Source organism: Penicillium manginii, assembly GCF_028828005.1.
Source record: "Penicillium manginii strain IBT 31320 chromosome Unknown utg000010l:1.0-1143873.0:1.0-1144522.0, whole genome shotgun sequence".
In the NCBI taxonomy this organism is placed as follows: Eukaryota; Fungi; Ascomycota; class Eurotiomycetes; order Eurotiales; family Aspergillaceae; genus Penicillium; species Penicillium manginii.
In genome coordinates, this window is record NW_026643111.1 from 892,416 (window position 1) to 909,241 (window position 16,826).

A 16,826-nucleotide genomic window follows, 5' to 3' on the forward strand; every position below is an offset into this window, starting at 1 on the left:
GGTGGTCCATGTCCATTCATAGCATACTATGGGTATTGTCTGGAGGATCAATCAGGGTCGCCCGGTCGATCTCTTCTCGGATCACGTCGATCACCCCTTTTGGAGCTCTTTACGGAGTACGGAGTTCTATTGCGGCTTACTCCGTACTCGAATAAGGATGTCCTGCTCCCTCCTCTCCTCTCCTCTCCTCTCCTCCCCTCTCCTCTCCTCCCCTCCCCTCCCTGCGACCCATCTCGGCAGCAATGCTCCGTTGCCTCGTAGAGCTAGGGCTAGTCTAGCTCCGTTGTCTGCAAGCTTCTAGACATCTCACCCACGAGGTTGTGGCGGGGCCAAGTGGATCTCTGGAGGGTACTTCCGATACGAAATACGTTGGAGGCAGTTGGGGTCAATTTGAATTATGGTTCGAGGTTCTACAGGGTTTACCGAGTAGTTAAAACGTTCTTATCTTTCCACATTATACATTATCACCGATTGGCCGTGGATTAAAGAGGAGTAATGATCCAACCATTGTAGGAGTATATGGCACGACGTGGGTTCACTTCGTCGGGTCCATGTACAGTATCCAACAAAATGTGGGTGGCTTCGGGTAAAGAGCACGGCTGATGGAGAGGACTCCGAAGTGTAAATGGCGCCCCACTGATCACCGGGCCGGGGTCATGATTGGCGAAGTGCATCTCGCAGAGGAAATACCCCATCTGGAGACAAAATCCCGGCCTATTGGCTCCGTGCTGAGAAGCTTCGGGGAAACTCCCATGAGCTGCAGATAGAGGAGACCCACGGTGATCCGGAAACCAGCTACTAGTGTTATGTGTGTGTGTGTGTGTGTGCTCCGTAATATCGAGCAGACCTTCTGATTGCTCAGGTTTCTTTTTTTAAAAAAGTAATTATTCCGGCCTGCCTATTGGCTCAGGGAAAGGGCACGAAAAGGGGGTGTGGTGAATGGAATGTCAGTTTAAAAGAAAAGTGGGCTTCATGTCCAGCTAGCCTACCATAACTGTGTGTACCTACTCCGGACAGAGTATAGCATGTCTACTGTGATGTACTCCATAACGGAGATAGTAGGTTATTTTTGATTTTCATCTTGCATTGTGGTCTGTGTTGCACCCCCTGTTCCATTCCCCGCGGTACAGCCCGCCATATTTTACTGTTTCAACGCATGGGTGAACATTGGCATGGTCAGTACTCCGTACAAGCGATGTGATCTTGTCTTACTTCGATCTGATCTGGGCGAACTATTCCCCAGCTTTTTTTTTTTTACCTTTTTTTTTCTCATCTCAAGCTAGTCGTAGTGGCCGGTGGGATTGGCCCAGACAAACGAGTGGCGCGATTCGGGGAATTCGAGAGAATCTTCGGTGCCTTGCTGTGCACATGTCGCCTTGCTACTTCGTATAGTGGAATTTGACTTTAACTCTCAAACAAAGAGAACCTGTTAGGGTTTCGGGTGAGGACTACCGGGTGGCGGTCAAAAATTGCCGGAGAGACAGAGGAGGATATCTCCAACTGATCACGGCAAGTAAAGGGCTGTGTATTCCCGATCGTTGGACCATGGGAATCGGTGCAAAATCACACCTTGGGTAAAGAGTCCGGGGAAACAGCCCTAGAAATGGATGTTCCCATGTTCCGGATCGACAGGATATACGGATATGATTGAATGTGTATGAAACGCGATTGCACATGGCAATCCTCCTCGGAGTGCCGAGTTGGCAAATGTGCATCGTCCGGTGTGTGACAATATGCAGCCGGTCAGGCCAACAACCCCGGCTCTGGCATGAGTGATTGATTGGTGGGGCAGTGTCGTGAAAGACATGGACAGTGCAGGAAGTGCGGTGGCGATTTCGGCCGGGTCTGTGCAGCTTTCCAGCTTCTCTCTCAACTCTCCCACCCTCTCCTTCTCTTCTCTTAGGCATCGGCGTAAGGACTCGAGCTAAGGTTAGATCGGAGCAAGTACCCGAACTGCTATCAGCCACTCACCCCCTTAGCCCTGTGGACTGCCTGGAACGGGGTTGGCTGGGGTTGGCTGTTGTAGCTTCACTACTGGGCGGCTCTGTCCTACGTTGGAGTCCAACTTAGCTCCACTTAATCCACTATTGAGGACCCGGGAAGATCATGGAAGATCCTCGGCTGGGTCGATTGGCGCGCGCACGAACTGGTACCCCACAATCTCGACACTATTGGTCTCGTCCGAGAGGGGGGGGTTTCCCACTAGCTTGGGCACTATACCTGTTTGCCTCCTAGCGGATTCTGTTCAGGATGAACTTGCGGTTCCGCAAAAGGGAAGAACTCACCGGAGAAAGCCAGGGGATGGTGTGTGCATTTGATGAGGAGTGAATGGGACGCGAGAACGAAAGCCAAGCGGGCGTTAAGGGCGCAGGTCGAATCCTCCGTTGGCCAGGATGCTTCCTTCTGGTATAGTGTATACATGTACGGTGTACAGAGCACATCCAAGTAGAACTAGTCACGCCTGGCCCACGTTTTCTTTGATAGCGTTAAAAGGGCCGAGTGATCCGAGAGACGAGCATCATTCGGGACCCTCTCGCGTATCCTGATACAAGGAAACAAGACCCTCTCCTTGATTTCCCGGCAAATCATCCGTAATTCAAATTTGTGTCGTGTACGGAGTATTTTGCACATGTCGAAATGAGATAATAAGCAAAAACTGTAAAATCCGAAGGAAGAGAAGGTTTGAAACCGCTCAACGGCTCTGATCCCCTCTGCATTAGGGAAGACATCCGTGTGCAGAGTCCACCCAAAGAGACCGCGTGAGAATCCCGGGACTGGTAAAGGATCGGCAACCAATGATATTTTTGGGTGAGATCCGGCTAGTCTCCACTTGGGAATGGGCTCCAACAAGCACATTCGCAGCGTACGGAGTGCAGGAATGTGTATGACCCCCTCCTCCTCCTTGATGAAGTGGATCCTTTTTTGGTTGTGGGGGAAGAAGGAATTGGGCCTCTCTGGGTTATCTTGACCGGAACTTTCAATCTACCTATCCACAAGGCTAGTTCGGTACCGCATAGAAATCACTGCAGGAGAGGCGACAATTCGCTCAGTCCCTGGAGACATTTCCCTTGTTGGAAGGGTTGGTCCGACCGGATGAGGGGGAAGTGTAAAACGTGCAGTCCACATCGGAGTCGGAGCTGCAGGAAACTAGATTGGTACACTACATACTCGATAGATCACGTAGATAGATGATGGAGATGGAATAAGAAGGAATTGGAGGGGGCGGTAATCGCCAGTTGGATGGAGTACAAAAAAGAAAAGAAAAAAAGCACAGAGAATCTGTCACCTGTCAACAAGATCCTGGCTGGGGGCGGAAAGATGATCTGTCGATTCCGCTTGTCTTTGTCTTGCACGAACACCCTACTGCGCCAAGCATTGAATTGGGGATAGACTGTCCCTTCCGGCTGAAGAGACTGAGAGAGAATCGTGGTGCAGTGCACGATGGCGCGAGATGTCAATGATCCACTTGGGAAGATCGCCGTCGATCCACCAACAACCACGTCAAGCATCGTCATGCCAATCTCGAGCCATGATCGACCATGCGTGCGCTGGGGCAAAGGGAAAAAAAGGGAAACGTTAGTGACAGACCCGGCGCCATGGGAGATTGCGGTGGAGGAGGATCCAGGCCCATCCCCATTTGGGGTTGGCCGAGTTTATATCGCTCCCTCTTTCTCTCCAAACTTTCTTCTGTCGTATCTTGTGTCTTGTCTTGTACTTATATCTATCTCTTCCCAATCCTCTCGTATCCATTTCCCTTCCCCTCCCCTTCTCCTCTCTTTATCGTGCACGGTCCCGATCTATCTTACAACCCAGAATGAAGACTTCGATATCATCAGATGTGTGGGAGAAGAAGAAGGCTCTCATTGCCAAACTGTATATGGAGGAAGAATGGCCACTCAAACAGGTCATTAAACAGATTCGTTCGGATGATTTCAACCCAAGGTGAGTTAAAAACGAACTCTTCTTACCTAGTGGGCTATCCCCCGAATTCCCCGCGCTAAATGAACCACCTCCCACAGTGAAACACAATTGCGCAGTCGCCTCAAGAAATGGCGTGTCACAAAACCCTCTCGCCAAACTCGCAAGAAGCCTCAAGGTGTAGATGATGATTTTGACAAGGATGGAAGATCTTCTACTGCCTCTCCTCGCAATCAGAAACGATCACCGATTCCTAGAGATGCGGGCAAGCACCCGGAGTGGGCGCATCCCCTCTATGCGCCTCAACCTCATGTCGTTTCTCAACAACTGACTCCCAGTCCATCGGGAGATGGTTTAATTCGCGATCCCTCGGCCGTATTTGCCGACCCCGCTCCATCTACCTCTTCTTTCGAACACCCCGGTCAAACGTCCACCGCGGCCCCAGGCTTGATGGTGAATACTTCCTCTGTCGTGACTCCGACCTATTCCACTCTCCCACTTTCACCTGAGTCATGTATCCCCAGTCCGGGGGCAACAAATGCTCAAATGGCCCAGTGGCCTCCTCGCTCAGTCTCTCTCGACTTGGGTCTTAACCAAACGATGCATCCCCCAGCCCCTTGGTACTCAGTCCCTTTTGAACCAGTCACTCCGCCATCCACTGTCCCTCACTCTGCACCTCTTCCGACTTCGGCCTCATACATGATTCCTCCCCAGGGGATGTTCCCTCCAGAGTTCGCTCACTACCCTGGTGAAGACTATCAAATTTACGACTCAAAGCCATGGAAGCGTACCATGTCTCTTCAATACGATTACGGTCAACATCAACATCACCACGGCCATGGCCATGGCCATGGCCGCCTCGATCACTCCGACAGAAAGTATCATCACCAGGCCTACCACCATCCCCATGGCGACATGGTTTCTCTCCCACCTAGTCAACCAGTGATGTGCGCGCCCATGATGCCGTACTCCAACTGAGTTTTTCTGGCTCGACTTTTGGAGAAAGAACAGAACCTTGGGCCTGGCGTTTGATACTCGTGAAGAGTGGTGATTGTTTTCCGTGATACCTCCGTTGTTTCTTTGTTTTTTTTTCTTTTCTTTTCTTTTTGCTTTTGGCTTTTCCATGTCCCTCTGCCTCCAATTTGCTTCCCTTTCTATTCGCTATTTGTTTTCTCCCATATCTCTCTATATCTCCAGCATTGTAAAATGGACGGGCGATCTGTATCTAATAGATCTTGTTATGTATGACATACTCGGTGTTGCACTCGTGGGCGAGAAAGTTGATCTGTTCTACCTACTTTTGTTTTGATTCATGGCGTTGTTGGAATTTGTCTCTTGTTACCTTATACCTCTGCTGTGCACTGGTCTCTATAATCTGAATATTGACAAATTGTGTGTCTCTGTGTCTTGTCTCTGTGTCTGTGATTGTATATGCCTGTCTCTCTATGTTGTTCGCGATAGGACCTGCATGCTACCCTCCTATCAGTTTCTGTGTTTGTTCCTGCATCTTGATACCCCCACCCCAATTCAACCATCCACCCCTCTATCCAATTTTGCTACATCTACTATTTGAGCACGAATTAATCGATCAGCTCGCAATCTCCCAAACCCACGTGGCGAACTTTCAGTTTCACCGTGAGTCCCAGTATCGTCCCACGGTTTCTCTCGACGCAGATACTAGCGAAGACATCGGCATCTAGGCCAAAGTTAGCGCACACTAGGCCAACTTTATCAAGGCGCAATTATGAGGCACACCGCAGAGGGTTGGGAGATTACCAGCCCCGTAATAATGCACGCCATGTGGTTTTGCGCCCTTTTCCACCTCCACCGGCCGGAAAATCAGATCAGGCTGCTCTGTACCGTACTCCTGTAAGGGTCCACTGAGCTCTTTTTACCGGGTCTAACGGCTGTCCAGCTTGTATGATCTTCGGTTCCGATGGGAGATCCTCGTGTGAAACTTTGTTTCTCCTTTTGGGGATATATCTCCGGCCTTGCTTGAGTTCAGCTGGGCTGAGCTTAAGCTTGGGCTTGGGACTCGGGGGAAAGAACTTGAAAAGGGGTCGCTGAAGAAGCGGGGTTGAACTTGAACTTGAAGATTGTTGAACGATCTCCGAGGAGCTTAGTCAATGCCGGTGTCGCTTTCCTATTTTTAGGAGGATAACTACAGAGTCATTTGTCTTGGGGGTATATTCTATACCTTCTTCGATCCCCTTGGGTTTGTTTCATCTACAATGCCAAATGACGAATGTATACTTCTTTTTTTTTGCTCGAACGGGGAAACTAAAGCGACGCAAACTCGGACTTTTTTTTACTTGCTCCGTAGTAGGTTCAGTTCAGGCTCTTGTCCCTGGTTTGTTTCATCTCATCGGCAGGTGCTGCCCGACCCCCTGCATCTGATCTGGTCAGCATGAATCATGTTGGTCACGCGGGGCGAGGACGATGAAACGAGGCTCAAACATCGGCATTGTGTAGCAGCGGTGAGACAAAGGCATCGGTGTAAGTATATTGTGGCGCTTTTAGATCTGGATTTAATATATGCGTATCCGGTGAGGCTGGTTCTTGCCATCATGATGTCTCAGATTAATTAATGATCGATCGGAATATGTGAGTACATAATACAAAGAATTATTTCGCTACTTGTGATGAAAATAGTAATCCATTAATATGAGTAATATAAACTACTAGCAGCCCTGGAGTGTTCACCTAGTATTGTATGGATGGTTTAATCATCGGGATATCGACTATCTCGTCACTGCCGTTTCCTCTCGAAGCAAACCACTGGAACCTCTATCTCGGATATCCATCGGAAATCCAATTGCATCTTTTATTATAATTATGGTTCTTGGTTCGGTCGTCCGGGAGACTCCAATTCCATTCCAAATTATTGCCTGTGGCAAAATGGGTCCGACTCGTCGGCAGATCGACATCCCGGCTATTCGGCCAGTCTTCATGGGAGTTTGGATTGACCGAGGCACATCTCCTCTAGGGTATCCAACACGCCTGACTCCGTACTGCTGAATTGGGCAGATAGAATAACATCCAGAAACAAATGATTTTTCCAGCTTCATATCCCTGCATATCCATTCTATTCAATATGCGATTCTCGTAGTTAGTAGCAGATAGCCGCGTAGACAGCGTTGCATTGCGCATCCCGAGGGACCTCGGCATCTGCGGGGAACAGCTGGGCAGCTCTCCGCAATTCCTCCATCACCAACACCAACACCAACACCAACACCAACACATCTCCCCATCTTCTTTGGTACACCAGAGCGTACACATAGTTCAATCTATCCAATCCAATCCAACTCATCAATACCCATTGAACTCTATTCAAAATGCGTGCTGTCCAAGTCAGCGAATACGTCAAGGTCAGTATCATCCGCCACCACCCTAACAAGTCCTACGTCCTACGAGACACAACATGAGATCGAGATGAACAATCTCATGAAGAGCCATTCAAAGCAAGCCTAACAATGATTCACCCAGGGCCCCCCTCGACCTAAAAGTCACCACCGTCCCAACACCCACCCCCTCCCCAGACAAATATCTCATCGAAATCCACTCCGCAGGAACAAACTTTTTCGACATCCTCCAAATCCAAGGAAAATACCAACACCAGCCTCCGCTCCCCTGGATCGGCGGCGCCGAGTTCGCCGGCACAATCACCGCCCTGCCCACGGCCGGCACCTCGCTGAAGTACAAAGTCGGCGACCGCGTCTTCGGCGCAACACAAGGCGCCTATGCCACGCACATCCTAGCCCCCGAACACACCCTCCTCCCCGTCCCGTCGGGATGGAGCTTCGAAGACGCGGCCGGCCTCTTCGTCACGGCGCCGACTTCTTACGGCGGTCTCGTGCATCGGGCCGGCGTTAAGGCGGGCGATTGGGTGCTTGTTCACGCTGCTGCTGGCGGTGTCGGTTTATCCGCTGTGCAAATTGCGAAAGCGAAGGGTGCGACTGTGATTGCGACGGCTGGCACGGCCCGGAAGCGTGAGATTGCGCGCGAATTCGGGGCGGATTACGTGGTTGATTATACGGATAAGGCTTGGCCGGAGGTTGTTAAGAAGCTTTGTAAGGAGAATCGGAGTGGGAATGGGGCTGCTGGGGTGGATATTGTTTATGATCCTGTTGGGATGATTGAGGCTAGTTTGAAGTGTGTTGCGTGGAATGCGCGGTTGCTGGTCATTGGGTTTGCGGCGGGGAGTATTGAGAAGGTTGCGCTTAATCGGGTGTTGTTGAAGAATGTTAGTATTGTTGGATTGCATTGGGGCCAATATGCTAAGTTTGAGACGGGGACCGTGGGGGATGTTTGGAAGGGGATCTTTGATCTTGTTGCGCAGGGGAAGTTCCGGGGTACGGCTTTTAAGGATGAGAGCTTTTATGGTTTGGAGAGTGTTCCTAAGGCGTTGCAGGCACTTGGTGGAAGGGAAACTTGGGGGAAGGTTGTTGTTAATGTTGATGATAAGGCGAAGAGTAAGCTTTGAGGAGAGCCTTGATGCTGTGACATGTGCTGGAAGAGATGGAGGTATATATGTATATATGATATAGCAGGTAGATTTCATTCGTTTCAGTGTTTTCAAGCTAAGAATACCTAAATATTCATATTGTAGATGTAGTGCGCAAGGAGTCATGCTCTGGTAAATAAACACCAAAACTCTTCCGAAGAGGAGTCTGAGCAAGTATAACATGAACTATGAAGGCCCTTTATTGCTCTAGCAACTTTCTCTCGTTTCTCCCGAAAGACAAAAGAGAAAGCACCGGAGTATCTCTGACAAGTCAGACATCCCCCAGCTCGCAATCCAGCTCCGGTCGGTCGTACCCACAAGACGTGGAAGTACGGTGACTGTCCTTGCAAGAAGGGTCCGTGTATTCGTCCGTGAGGACTGGGACAGCTGGATTGTGGAGTTGCGATATGTTTCTGTTTCACATTGTGTTTGTGGTTGTGGTCAGTTGACTAGGCGAGGCTGTCGGGAAAACTGGGAAAACTGCGCATGATTGGGGAGGGAGGCGATCTGGTTAATATCAGTATCATATACGTAGTTCTCAATTCAAAGCTACCCCGCAAGTTGACACAGAACGCAGCATTGGTTTCCGGTCCACTCGCGGGGTGGTTTGAAGTTGGCAAGTTCTTTCGCAAGTTGAGATCGGAGAAGTTGGAAAATTGGAACGAAGTTGAGCTATCCTCACCGCCTCGCTTAACTATGTGATTAGTCATCGGCGCTACGATTGATGAACTATACAAAGTACAGATCAATCACCTCTTTTCTCTTTTCTTTTTAATTCTGCTCTCACATATCGAGATGGGCCTTTCTCAGCTCCCGACTGAAATCCTGTGGATTATTTCGTCCTACCTTTCGCACCAGAGCGATATCTATGGCTTGCTTAGAACCAATCGTCGTCTATATCAAGAGCTGGCAAAGTGTCTATACTATTGGAATGCACAATACTATCGTGGATCGGCGCTCCCTGTTGCTGCTGAGTTAAACCTCCTTCCACAGCTCAAAGATATCTTAGTCGGATTGGATCTAGCCCGAGCTAAATCTCAGTCATTTTCCCAGAGAGTGCTCCAGATGTACTGGCCGACCCGACGTAAGAGACATATGGGCTTCGGAGAACAGGACCAGGTTCGCTGGCTGATCCGACGCAAAGGAATTAAGGGGTTTGAAAAAGAGGACCAGGACCAGGACCGGAACCAGAATCAGGATACAGATAAGGATGAGGATGAGGACAAGGAAGATCACGAGGAAAGAAGATCGAATGAATACTGGGAAAGACAGTATGAAAGAAGATCAGATCCCTACCGGGAAGAAGATGATGAAAGAAGATCAGATCCCTACTGGCAAGACATCTTTATACATCCTCTTCTATCACAAGGATACTGCTTTCTGAATATTATCAATATTCAACATGCCCTGGCGATAGGCATTCAGGCCGGACATACAGGGGTTGTTCAGGCCCTATTAAATTTTGGCGCAGAAGTCAACTTCTATCGTGGAAGTCATTCTACAAAATCAATTCTATCACTGCACTATACCGACATACAATGGCATAGCAGGGAAATTGAAATCGACAACCCTCCATTATTTCTAGCTGTACAGTATGGAAATACTGAAATGGTGAAGAAGTTACTTGAGTGTGGTGCTGATCCACAACAGTATATGCCTTCACCCTTATACCGCGCTGTTGAAGATAATAATCTGGATATAGTTCGAATTTTACTGAAATTGGAGATGCGATCCCATAAATCAGTTTTGAAACTTGCTGTATTACGAGGGGACTACTCTATGGTTGAATTTCTCCTGTGCAACGGCTTGAATGCTTCAGAGCATGGGAATACTGGCCTGTATGCTGCTGAAATGAAAGGTTACAAGGACATGGCTAGCTTGCTGAAGCTTCATGGTGCGACGATCGATACGCTCTCCGATAGGGACAGAGCGGAGTGGGAATCAGAAGACAGAGATGGTACCGATCGCCCTATTTTTTGGCGGTGGTCTGATCCTTCTATAGAGGACCCCATTGATGAACCTTCAAGTTCAGAGTCTGAGTCCGAAAATGCCTCGGTATAGATTCGTTGGGAAATCAATTCTGAAATTTGTGCCAGTGGCTCATAAGATCCTGTTGAATTGATATGTAGGCCGTGGTATATTATGAGTTTTGAAGGAACGCCTTTCTATCCAAGGAGACAATAGGGAAGTATTTGCTCATTTTCCGAAATTTCTAATACCACAAATATTTCCTGAGGAGGGTTTAGAAAGAAGTCCCGACGAGGAAGAAAAAAAAGCTGGAGACCGTTCTCAGAAAGTATTTCGGGAAACTGATTCGTCGGATACTGTAGCACCATAGTACATACTCAGTTAGACACCCGACGGAGAAAGTAAAGATAGACGAGTTATCATCGCCTCTGTATGTGTTTCCCAGTAGGTAAAGCAATCTTGTATTCGGATCGACCCGCCGACACTCTATATAAAAACCTTAACAGCCTCTCTCCGCTCATCATCCCTTAACCCCCCAACAATAGCCGGATTAACAAGCAAACATTTCGCCTCAACGGCGACATTCAGGCCTGAATTTTCCCTGCGAGATTCCCAAAAAGTATACAGAAGATTCATAAAGCCACCCCGAGAAGCAACGATATGCTCATACGCAGCCTGTAGACGACTGAACACAATCCACTCCACTCCACTCCAGCACCCTCATGTATATGTCCAAATACATGTAACTTAGGCCGAACCCTCCACAGTGTCCGAAGTAAATAAGGACATCCTTTCAGTAGGTCGAGATGAGCACGTAGTGGTCCGTAGGTCATTAAAATATCAACACACGACGGAGGATAGAAACCAGGAAATGGTGTATGTATGCGGATATCTAGGAGAGAGAGAGATAGAGATAATTTCCTGGCTTCATCAATACCACTACTACTACTACTACTACTACTACTACTACTACTACTACTACTACTACTACTACTACTACTACTACTACTACTACTACTACTACTACTACTACTACTACTACTACTAGTCTTCTGATTGACATAGAATAGACTTGACGAATAGCCAAGAGCCCCCATTTTGTCGATTAATAACCTTGGAAGGCACGGAGAAGAATTAAAGTACGTCAAAGCGTTTTTTGATTCGAATCATTCAAAAACTTCCGACGTCTGTCAGATGATTGAGCATTCAATCACCTTGTTATATGACTTCCATGTCCTAGTTCCGGCTTTTTTCATTGATGTGCCACAGCCAAAATCCACGATATGACTATCCTTCTCTTTCACAAGGCCAATACACTCGAACTCTTCCAGGGTATTTTCGCAGGTGACGTATCCTGGCTTTTCCTTGCAGGGAAAGACCATGAAATACATGAAGGAGTACGCTGCGGCCAACACGGTGCTTCATGAGCACACCCATTCCTCAAACATTCTTGGCGAAAGGTACAACGAGGGTAAGAATTCTACGAGCAAACATTCAAAATTGACATAAATGTCCTTGACTAACACCCGGTTTCAGACCTGACCATGATGTATAACGGGAGAAATATAATGTCTATGGCTCACTGCTTGTCCGAGAGTTCGCCAAGGTATATGTGGGAGGAGACAGAGGAACTGGTATTCCCATTCAAAATGCTGGTGAGTTTAACTTCTTCATCTCAGAGTGAGCTATGATTCTATCGAAAAAAATACTAAATTATCTGCAGAAACTTTGGCCTTTTTTGCGCTTGGGGTGTATTTCAACCAGTGTAACTGGGCTAATCCTGAAATGTCCGGCAGATGCGCTGGTGACTCGCCAGATCCTATCTGCCCGACAGATGAGAATGGCGAAAGAAAATGCATTAGATTTTTCTGATGAGTCAACAATTCTAATTTGAACTTCTAAGTGCCAGCTATAAGATCTGCGCTATTTAACAAGAGAGCTTTACCTAATCTGGGAAAAAACCGTGGGGAATCACTGGCAGATTACAAAATAGAAGAGAGAAGAAATTGATTGTTTTCAGTACGAGCTTGAAGATCTTCGTGTACTTATGGAAAGACTGAGATCTGTGTATAATGTCTGATCAATGCAGATGGCTTTGACAAATCCTCCATTCTCCATCATACTACCTGAGTACTTCGAAGAAACCAACCTGTGTACTTTGTCTTTTAGCTTCAAGTCTTGCAAAACTAGTAAGTCAATTGATATGGGCTGCTGTTGCCCCCGGCGGGGCCGCCCGGGCAGCTTCGGATCATTCCTGTGTACTATATGAGTGAGATCTGCTTAGGGTCTTTTTTCTATGGCATTGTTTCATTCTCTTGCTAGTGTTCCGACTAGTTATGCACGATGTGAGCCTGGACCAGTATCTAAATACGGAACTAGAATCGGTATTTGCCCCACATCTGGCCTCAACGCGCCAGGCACGCATACTAGTATTTTACACTGAATATCGGAATCGCCCTAACGCGTCAGTAACGGATCTCCAAGTCAGAACCAAAAAATAGACATAGGGGCTTCAATGAATAGAAAATCCCTTTACCCCACCTTGCTCCCAACACACAAAATACGTGCATTTGGGCAATCCCCTCTTTATTCTTCTTTTTTTTTTTCGATTCTTTTCTCACACATCGAAATGAGCCTTTCTCAGCTACCCACTGAAATCCTATGGATCATTTCATCCTATCTTTCGCGCCAGAGCGATATCTATGGCTTGGTTAGAACCAATCGTCGTCTATACCAAGAACTGAGAAAGTGTCTATGCTATTGGAATGCTCAATACTATCGCGGGTCAGCGCTCCCTGTTGCTGCCGAGTTAAACCTCCTTCCACAGGTTGAAGATCTTTTAGTCGGATTAGATCTCGCCCGGGCTAAATCTGACTCGCTTTCCCAGAGAGTGATCCAGATGCGCTGGCTGACCCGACGAAGGGGAAATGTGGGTATTGGAGAAAAGGATCATGCCCGGTATGAGAATGAGGATGAGGATGAGATATATGATAAGGAAGATACAAGAAGATTAGACCCTTACTGGGAAGATATCTATACGCATCCTCTTTTATCACAAGGATACTGCTTTATGAATATTATCAATATTCAGCATGCCCTAGCGATAGGTATTCAAACTGGACATATAGAGGTCGTCCAGGGTCTGTTGGATTTTGGTGCAGAAGTCAACTTCTATCGTGGAAGTCATACTACAAACCCACTTTCATCATACTCGACTACAACACGATGGCATAGCAGGGCAGTTAAAATCGACAACCCACCATTATTTCTAGCTGTACAGTATAGAAATTTTGAGATAGTGAAGAAGTTACTTGAGCGCGGTGCTGATCCACAACGGTATACTCCTTCGCCCTTATACCGCGCTGTTGAAGACAATCATCTGGATATTATTTCTGTCTTGCTAAAATTGGATACGCGATCCCAGAAACCCGCCTTGAAACTTGCTGTATTACGAGGGAACTACTCCATGGTTGAATTTCTCCTGTGTAACGGCTTGAAAGCTTCAGAGCATGGGGGTGCTGCCTTGTATGTTGCTGAAATGAAAGGTTACAAGGACATGGCTAGCTTGCTGAAGCATCATGGTGCGACGATCGATACGCTCTCCGATATGGACAGAGATGAGTGGGAAGCAGAAGACAGAGATGGTACCGATCGCCCCATTCATTATTGGTCCTCTGTTCCTCGTATAGAAGAGGATTATCCTGATGAACCTTCAAGTTCTGAGCCTGAGTCTGAATATATAGATTCGAGCTGAGATAAACTTTGTAATGGGTGCCAGTGGCTCATGAGATCCCGTTGATATTGATATCTAGGCTGTAATAAGGTCTTAAAGCACGATTTTTATCTAAGGAGACAATCGGGATGTACTTGCTAATTTCCCAGAGAATTTGAGACCATAGATATATCCTGAAAATGTTATAGAAAGGGGCCCCGGCGAGGAAAAAAATATGAGGCTACAGACTCTGTCCTGGGACAAAATTTCGGGAAATTGATTCGTCAGATATTGTAACACCATGGTACAGCCAAAAACATTACAACCCACTAGTATAAGTATACTCTGCGTGGATACTCAAACTTTGCTAGGCTCCAACGTCCTTGAAATATTCATTATCTTTCTCTTAGCTTCGGCTGCTTATATTCAAGGGTGTTTAAATAGTATTTTCATCTCGCTTCGCTCTATTTTTCGGAATTTCCCGTGGGTCTGATGTAGTGGTTTTCATCTCGCTTCGCAGGATAACTGTCTGCTATCCAGCGGTCCATAGTGCGGCACCCGGAACTTATCCTGATTTGGCACTCTCGTCAACACTATTATGTCAAATGGTGTCACATATAAGGTGTATTGGATTCATAACGTCAGTTCTTATCAACTTCGTCAATCCGTATGAGTGCTATTGGTGGGAGAGTCACTTTCAAATACGGTGCGTTTTCTGTCGTGTCGCTGTCATTTGGATGAGTCTGCGTACCGCAGACCCGGCGAAGATCGCTGGAAGAGTTGGATGAGATGTTCCAGAACAAAGTCCCACTTGAAAATTCGATAAATACGTGTGCTCGCGCATTGGCGCTGAAATCGCGAGGTTAAAGCATGGGGATATCTCGCAAGAGAAAGTTGAAGCCGTTGAGATGGAGGTTTCGACAAGAGGTTATATTGTTCCGAAACCTTCAAGGCTGGAGAGCCAAACAGTAACTTGGGTCTGGTATCAATTCAAATAATTGGGTATATCGCAAATTGGAATTCAAAATCGTAAACTTCTATCTTTCAATTGTGAGTCTCCGCTACCATACCTCCCGAACACTTCGCGCTCCGTCACTCGTCCGGCTAACCGACTCATTCGTAACATCAATCTGATTTGAGACCATGATTCCACTGGAAGAAGGAGTGCCGTTATCAGTTGACTGAATATGCGTAACATTGTGACGAATATTTTGCATCTTGATCTCATCCTCCATCATTCGTTCCTCACTCTCAGTGAATGTCATCCCAATTGTGATAGGATCCATATCTGAACGGCCCTTGCGGCTAGCAAAGTTTCCGCGCCCGCTGATGGTATGCAGCCCACCGGAGGCGGAGGGTGTCTTGTAATTCGTCTTATGAGACGATCCGAACTTGCTGCCGAACACCTTTGTGAGCCATGTACGGAATAGGTGGAAGACCATGGGGAGGTTGGTTGTGATGACTGCGACGAAGGTTTCGCGGGTACCCCATTCGTTGGCGACAGTAGCACCATTCTCGGGGTCCTAGGAAGTAAAAATAGTGTCAGCTGGGTACCTATGGGTGAAAGCTGGTTGAATTTCGTAGTGGATGACACTGACCACTAGCAGGAAGACACTTTTCAGTGTTGCGCAGACGAGAATAAATATGCCAGCGCTGAGGACGATTGTTGTCGCAAGCTTCTTAATGAGCTTCAGACTGGATTTCCAAAGCATAGGAATTGGGATGAAGATTAAGTATGGGTCCGTGAGGAGGTTGGCGGCGAAGGTCACGGCGATGACGGGTGTGGAAATTGCTGGCTGGCAAACATCTGGAGAGAGTGACCAGTGTCAGAATGATGGTATAATCCATGAAATCTCAAGGTCCGAGATGAGCGGGAGGGGGGGCAAGACTGACTGCCGGGATCAGGATTGATCTGCCAGTTCTTATGAAATGGTCTGCATGATGCAAGAATGGCGATTATGCTCGCGATAAAGCTCGTCGTGATGAGGGCAAGGCCGACGTATATAGGAAGCTGGTAGCGACGTCCGAGTCCTTCCTGTAATATCATTTTTAGTCATCTATTCTGAATCGTTTGCGAACGTCGGCGGGGTATATACCATGAGGCGAAGATAGAAAGCCAGCATTGACAACTTCAGGGAGTTAATCAATGCTACGTATGTGCTCCACCCCGCGATTTGGATCTTGGAACCTATCACTCTAACCGGAACGTTAGTCACTTGTCCTCTTCTTTGCATATTCACTGCTTTTTTATTGCGGGATATACCTGGCAGAATATTCCGCGCTGCTCGGGGATAGCGCAGTCCGCTGTGCATCTGTCATGCTATTATTTGCGAGGCCGTTGGCTACAGCACCGACATTGTATGCCAGAGCTGTCTGTGCCGTATAGAATATCTGTACCATAGTATCAGTAAGCACACGCAGCTACCAGTAGCTCTCATCAGTACACACAATTCCAATCCATATCAAATAGTCATCCAGTCGCAGATTTCTCCAGCCCACGGCTCTAACTCGGGAATATGTTCTGAGGATCGTGAAAGCGACACCAATTCCATATAAAGTCCATAACTCGATATTTGTCTTCCTTGCAGCCTCGGCGGCGGCATCCCGTGCCCATAAAGCGAACCCCATGATCTTCACGGCTGGTTTGGTGGAGAAGGATCAGCGAGAGAGGATGTCTGTGAGGAAGTTTATCGATCGTATCGAAGATTCACTGCTTGTAATCCC

General features: G+C 47.5%; 6 protein-coding genes across 6 annotated transcripts; 5 read left to right on the forward strand and 1 right to left on the reverse strand.

The window, feature by feature from the left end:
- Positions 1-3,814: 3,814 nt before the first annotated feature.
- Positions 3,815-4,896, forward strand: N7533_013201 (Clr5 domain-containing protein; the record flags this gene model as incomplete). Its single annotated transcript, XM_057109851.1, has 2 exons — positions 3,815-3,942; positions 4,020-4,896. 2 exons carry the CDS (start codon positions 3,815-3,817, stop codon positions 4,894-4,896), a joined length of 1,005 nt encoding a protein of 334 aa, XP_056953436.1.
- A 2,357-nt stretch (positions 4,897-7,253) lies between these two features.
- Positions 7,254-8,401, forward strand: N7533_013202 (NADPH:quinone oxidoreductase family protein; the record flags this gene model as incomplete). Its single annotated transcript, XM_057109852.1, has 2 exons — positions 7,254-7,315; positions 7,405-8,401. The coding sequence occupies 2 exons, from the start codon at positions 7,254-7,256 to the stop codon at positions 8,399-8,401; spliced, it is 1,059 nt and encodes a 352-aa protein (XP_056953437.1).
- An 816-nt stretch (positions 8,402-9,217) lies between these two features.
- On the forward strand, positions 9,218-10,483 carry N7533_013203 (uncharacterized protein; the record flags this gene model as incomplete). The annotated part of the gene is made up of 1 exon (XM_057109853.1): positions 9,218-10,483. One exon carries the CDS (start codon positions 9,218-9,220, stop codon positions 10,481-10,483), a length of 1,266 nt encoding a protein of 421 aa, XP_056953438.1.
- A 1,287-nt stretch (positions 10,484-11,770) lies between these two features.
- N7533_013204 (uncharacterized protein) lies at positions 11,771-12,081 on the forward strand (the record flags this gene model as incomplete). The annotated part of the gene is made up of 3 exons (XM_057109854.1): positions 11,771-11,861; positions 11,927-12,045; positions 12,070-12,081. 3 exons carry the CDS (start codon positions 11,771-11,773, stop codon positions 12,079-12,081), a joined length of 222 nt encoding a protein of 73 aa, XP_056953439.1.
- Positions 12,082-13,019: 938 nt separating this feature from the next.
- N7533_013205 (uncharacterized protein) lies at positions 13,020-14,144 on the forward strand (the record flags this gene model as incomplete). The annotated part of the gene is made up of 1 exon (XM_057109855.1): positions 13,020-14,144. The coding sequence occupies one exon, from the start codon at positions 13,020-13,022 to the stop codon at positions 14,142-14,144; it is 1,125 nt and encodes a 374-aa protein (XP_056953440.1).
- A 1,019-nt stretch (positions 14,145-15,163) lies between these two features.
- N7533_013206 (uncharacterized protein) lies at positions 15,164-16,730 on the reverse strand (the record flags this gene model as incomplete). Its single annotated transcript, XM_057109856.1, has 6 exons — positions 15,164-15,625; positions 15,701-15,909; positions 15,996-16,137; positions 16,199-16,298; positions 16,366-16,493; positions 16,551-16,730. 6 exons carry the CDS (start codon positions 16,728-16,730, stop codon positions 15,164-15,166), a joined length of 1,221 nt encoding a protein of 406 aa, XP_056953441.1.
- Positions 16,731-16,826: the final 96 nt, after the last annotated feature.